This window comes from Procambarus clarkii, chromosome 70, assembly GCF_040958095.1.
Source record: "Procambarus clarkii isolate CNS0578487 chromosome 70, FALCON_Pclarkii_2.0, whole genome shotgun sequence".
In the NCBI taxonomy this organism is placed as follows: domain Eukaryota; kingdom Metazoa; phylum Arthropoda; class Malacostraca; order Decapoda; family Cambaridae; genus Procambarus; species Procambarus clarkii.
The window spans coordinates 5,092,552-5,098,018 of record NC_091219.1 but is presented as its reverse complement, the minus strand read 5'-3'; the positions used below and the strand labels follow the sequence as shown (position 1 = coordinate 5,098,018).

Here is a 5,467-nt window from a genome sequence, read left to right as displayed (position 1 = left end):
TATTACTGTGTCCCATATCTTATTTAAACATGAGTCATATGTAAATATACCCGACTCCTTCCATCCATTACAAGTCCTAGCTTGTTCACCGCCCAACTCACTACACTGTCTACTTTACATGTTGTAGCATGTTTTCCGCACATCTTGATACCATCCCTTACAATCTCTCAATCCTTTACACATCCCAACTTTCAACCCTTTCTTACAATTTTCCTCCATCCCTCCGCTACATGTTCTTACCCGTTCATTACAGTCCACTACTTATTCTCTAATCATCTCTGTACTAATTCTCAAAACTAGTTGGTTCTGTCATTTTAGTAAGTAAGTAAGTAAGTAGATCATCGTTATTAACAACGACAACAACAACAACAACAGTAACATTACTAATTCACAGTAAGTTACTACTGAGCATTTGGTAGTTATCCATTTTCAAATAAGGTCAATATAAATCATTCTAAGACATCTTCGTACAATTAAAGATACTTGCCCGTGCACTAAGTCATTACTTACAGTAGCATCTTAAGGCATTGTTTTCGTAACTCAGTTTTATTAAACATACACCTTCATTAGTCAAAGGAAAACTTTTCAAGTCATTGTATTCAATATTTCCGTTAAACTTACTACATCATGTCATTATTCGGTTTCATAATTAAGTACTTGTTTCAGTCCTCCAATGTAATAAGCAAATTATTCTATTAAGGATAAAGAAATCTTATTTAGAAGAGACATTAAGTTTATTACAACATTTAACGCATACAAGTGTTTTAGTAGTTATACAGGTATTCAAGAAATCATAAGTGTTCTTAGTAGTTATACAAGTGTTCAAGAAAATCATATACAGTTATTCTTAGTAGTTATACAGGTGTTCATAAGTGTTCAAGAAGCAATCATATACAAGTGTTCAAGAAGCAATTGGATTTATTATATATAAAATATTTCCTCTACAAATTGGACAGCATTTCAGAGCTAAAAGACAACCACTGCATGTCACCATATGTTTACATGGTAGTATTACAATATTTATATTTTTATCCATACAAACTCTGCATAAAATATCTTCTTCCCAAGATTGTTCTATACAGTCCTTGTTTTCAACAGTGTTAGTACAAGTCTCCGGTAAAGTTTTCAATCCCAGATCTTCAAGCGTAGCTTCTTGTTCCTCTTTATCATCAACTGCTTCATAAATTAAGTCCCGTACCCGTAAATAAATATCTGTACCCTCTTGCATATACCTCAACACGATTTCTAGACATCTACTTTGTATAATAAAAGGTAACAAATCTCTGGATTCCTTAAGGTACTCACTTAAAGCATATCTTATACTCTCCACAGGTATTATTTTTTTATGAATCAGATGTTTGAACTTATCCATACCCTCCATTAAGATATTAATTAAATCATTGTCTATAGGTTTTATAGGTAATGGTATTGTCAATCTAGCATTCTTAACAAATTCCTTGCCCCTTGCAAGAATAATGTAAGCACATTCTGGACTACATCTCGCATGTAACGTCCAAGGATCATCTTCTGGTCTCCAATTTCGTATTCCACAGGCGCAGTGATAGCAGCAGACGTGGTCACTTATACCTGAAAACCATAAAACAATCCAGCATTATCTCGTTACTATCTTTTAACTAATATTCATTATTTCTTTACTTATAACTCTATTAAGTTAAAATAGTTAAAACACTTCATACCACAGTAAAAAAAACCAGCTTCTGCCAGCTCATGAGAAGTTTGCTTGACGCTTCCAGGCCATGTCATATCAAATGTCTCTAGGCGAGATTTATAAGTTACCAATCCTGGATTCAGCGATTTCCTAAATTTGATCAATCCCAGATCTTCCTTAGGAGGAGCACCACCTAAAAAAAATATAACGTAGTTACGTAAATTATTCTTTAGAAGAATAAGATGTATCTATTTAAGCAATCAAGTTTTGTACAGAGTATATAAGACTGGTATAAGAATACATCATAAGAATATATACTTACTACTATCACTTATTTTCTTATTTCCCAGTTCTATTTTATGGGAAACAAATTCCAGTCCATATTTGAAAGCTATCTCAGACACCTCTAAAGAAACATTGTCACTCCTCTTGCCTCTAATAAAGGCACAGTCTTGATTAATGATCTTATGACGTCTTCTGGGGGTATCACCAACAATCCATGCACCTACTATACAATAACAAAATGCACACAAACAGTAATCACTATTGCGAAGGTAATAGAACCCATCTTCAACTAAGTCAATAGGGTTTAACCACTTAATGGGCCAATCCACAAATGTTTGTAGTCTAACTCCTGCACATTTAAGGCTTTCTATACTGTAAAACTTCCTGGCACACAAAGGATCCATCGTGTGAGGGCAGCACTAACTATTAGAGTAGGATAAGCAAGTATATATATCCCTAAAATAAGTATCGTACATCGCTACATATTTAACAGTTTCCTCATTTATAATAGACAGTAATCTCCTCTAAATACTTCTCTATTTAAAAATCCTTAAAGTTTCATAATTAAATAAAGCTCTTATATAAATACTTAGTAAACTACTTTCATTATTTATTAGACTTATTAGAAAAATACATCACTTTGGCAATCTCGCTAAAAGTATACTGTTACGTCATTATTCGTAGCTGCCGTACATAATGATAGATATATATATATATATAATTTAGTAGTAAATTCTTATTTAATCTAATTAAAATATATGCTTAAAGCATCTATATCCTAAAATGAAATATACTATTAGTTATAATGTAATATATAATATCACTCTAAGGTAACAAAAATCCTTATTAATATATTCAAATAAGTGGTAACTTTTACATTTCCCCCAATATAAGAGCGCGGACCTCACATTAGGGATATTATTACGACTATCTGGATCGTATCTACTACCTTACGAGGAAGAAAATTCACCATGGATACTGTTCTGACAACTTGTCAGGGTTATTTAACCGACGATTCATTTTGTAATAATGAAACCTGTATTGTGTACGGAGTGAACTGTATATCCTGTGTTCCCAGAGGAATGGCCCTAGACTTAGCCAAGAAATATTCTCATGCTGATGCTTATAATGTTCGCCGACCCTTGTACAGTCTTAAGAGATGTATCCCTGAAGATCGTCCAGTACCAGGAACAATTCATATCTCTAAAGGAGAAAATCTTCCGTATATTGTTGCTATAGCCACACAATACGGTATTGGATTACCTATAGAAAGTAATAACATTGCTCAGGGAATTATAGAAAACTCAAAAGACAGAAACATGCTCTCTGGATTAAACGAAGATACATCCATTAATCGTCTCGTCTACTTCAAGAATGGTATGAAAGATTTATTTAACTTTATCAAGGGCTCTCCTCAAATTATGAGAGTTATAATACCAACAGGAATTGGGATTACATGTGTTCGAAGAGATAAAGTTTGGGAAAATACTTATCTTCCTGTTATTGAAGATATGTATAAACAGTTAAAACCCTACGGAGTGGAAGTTAAATTACTGTTTAACGAGGAGATTATGCAGAGGAAGAGCAAGTAACACTTGGCAACCTTTTTGTGTGCGCAGTGTTTCTACGCGCAGCCTAAAGATGTATATATGCTTCCCCCGGAGTGATCTCTTACGGTGTCCTCCTCTTCTTGGATGTCAGAATCTACTTCAAGCTTGGATATTCAAGGCTATGGAGATCAAGACTATTATTGGAGACTTTGCCTCCCTGTCCGTCTACAATAATCACGACTGTTTATTGTACGATCTTGATGCTACGAGTGTACAAATGTGTAAAATTGTGCAAGGATTGTGGGATCGTTACCCATATGCGAGATTACATCGTGAAAACTTTCCTTACAAAAACAGGGCTGTTGTATCTTATCGCAGTAACCCTGGCAGTATACATATTGGAGAACCACCTGAATTTAACAACAGGATGGATGAAGATCCCCATCTACCCCTTATTATTGGTTTAGTGACTCAGTTTGCTAGTAGACCTGCAACTTTACCAGCATATGAAAATCCTCCGTGTGAAGTACGAAGTTTAGATGAACATTTTTACGATGGACTTGAAAAAGATACAGAATATCAGAGATGGCGCTGGTTTGAAAATGCTCTGAAGGAAGCCCTTGTTTTCATTCTTAAAAGATGTGTTAAGAGAATTATTATTCCATATGGGTTTGGCATGTCAAGTTATTTGGACAACTGCGCAGTATGGGAAAGTAAATATTTGCCTATACTTGAGAAAATAGGACAAAAACTACGAAAACGAGGTATTGTACTCTTCATAGTACGTCCTGAAAACATCGTTCCTCCTCAGTCATCCACCCACGGCATCTTTGAAAATAAGATTCCATACATTGCTGTTCTTCAAAATGGATCCACAACTAATGCTACTGATGCTGCTAGGACACCTGAAGATGATGCTACGCCTGCTACCGCTGATGCTAGTTCACCTTCTATCAACACTAAGTTGTCTGATACAATTAATTCAACACCTGTTAATGTTACTACGTCTGTTGATACTAATGTTACAATGTGTGTTAGTAGTAGTTTTACAAATTTAGAAGAGAAGATGGATTGGGAATAATAATGTCTGTAAATAATTTATACTTTGTACATTTTTACAAATTAAATACATTGTACATTTTTTACACATTAAATAACAAAATAGAAACTCGTGTGTTTATTTTCTCCCTTTTTAATGTCTAAATGTCAACTCTACTTTTCTGAGTATATAGGAAGAGGTACGAAACTTTTTCTGTCTTACTTCAAGATGGATTGTTCTATGTACATGCAAGTGAAGCTTAAGCGTTTGAATAAGTGTATTATAGATGCTGATTTTACTAGTGATGAAATTCTAAAACCTGGAGACTGTCTTGTCTACGATTCTCATAATTTATCTGGTGGATTTGCACAACTGTTATGGGAAAAATATCCTTACAGTAAAGTTTCCGAGTGTGAAGTGGTACAGAATAATATAACTCCTGGTGGTATAGTACTTGCTTTATCTCCAGAACCAGAAATAAAACCTCATATTATAGGACTTCAATACAGTAGCTCTAATGAAGATCTAGGATTACAGAAAGATATTATTAAACGTTGGAGTTTTAAATCTGCAATAAGACAAATTTGTTGTCAGGCAAGAAATAATAATTTAATCCAGCGTATAATTATTCCATATGGTATTGGGTTTAATGACGGAATAGGATGGAGTAAAGAAGAACAAGAAGAATGGGAGACACACTATTTTCCAGGACTAGCCCATTTAGCTTATGTTTTAAAGAATAATAAAAAAGAATTATTAATGGTTCGTATACCTCTTGGAGAAGATGTTACGGGGACTGGGAGAGAGAAGAAAGAAGTAGAGGGTGGATCTAATAAACGGAAGAGAATGTCATAGTTAAAACTAGTAGATCTAAAATAACACATATAACTAATTTGGAAACTACAGCTAAGAGAGAGGGGCGGA

At 34.2% G+C, this 5,467-nt stretch overlaps 1 protein-coding gene across 1 annotated transcript; it reads right to left on the bottom strand.

The window, feature by feature from the left end:
* Positions 1-895: 895 nt before the first annotated feature.
* LOC138356159 (baculoviral IAP repeat-containing protein 8-like) lies at positions 896-3,533 on the bottom strand. The gene is made up of 3 exons (XM_069311904.1): positions 1,992-3,533; positions 1,698-1,862; positions 896-1,587 (listed from the first exon to the last, which is right to left on the bottom strand). The coding sequence occupies exons 1-3, from the start codon at positions 2,356-2,358 to the stop codon at positions 902-904; spliced, it is 1,218 nt and encodes a 405-aa protein (XP_069168005.1). The 5' UTR covers positions 2,359-3,533; the 3' UTR covers positions 896-901.
* Between the last annotated feature and the right edge of the window lie 1,934 nt (positions 3,534-5,467).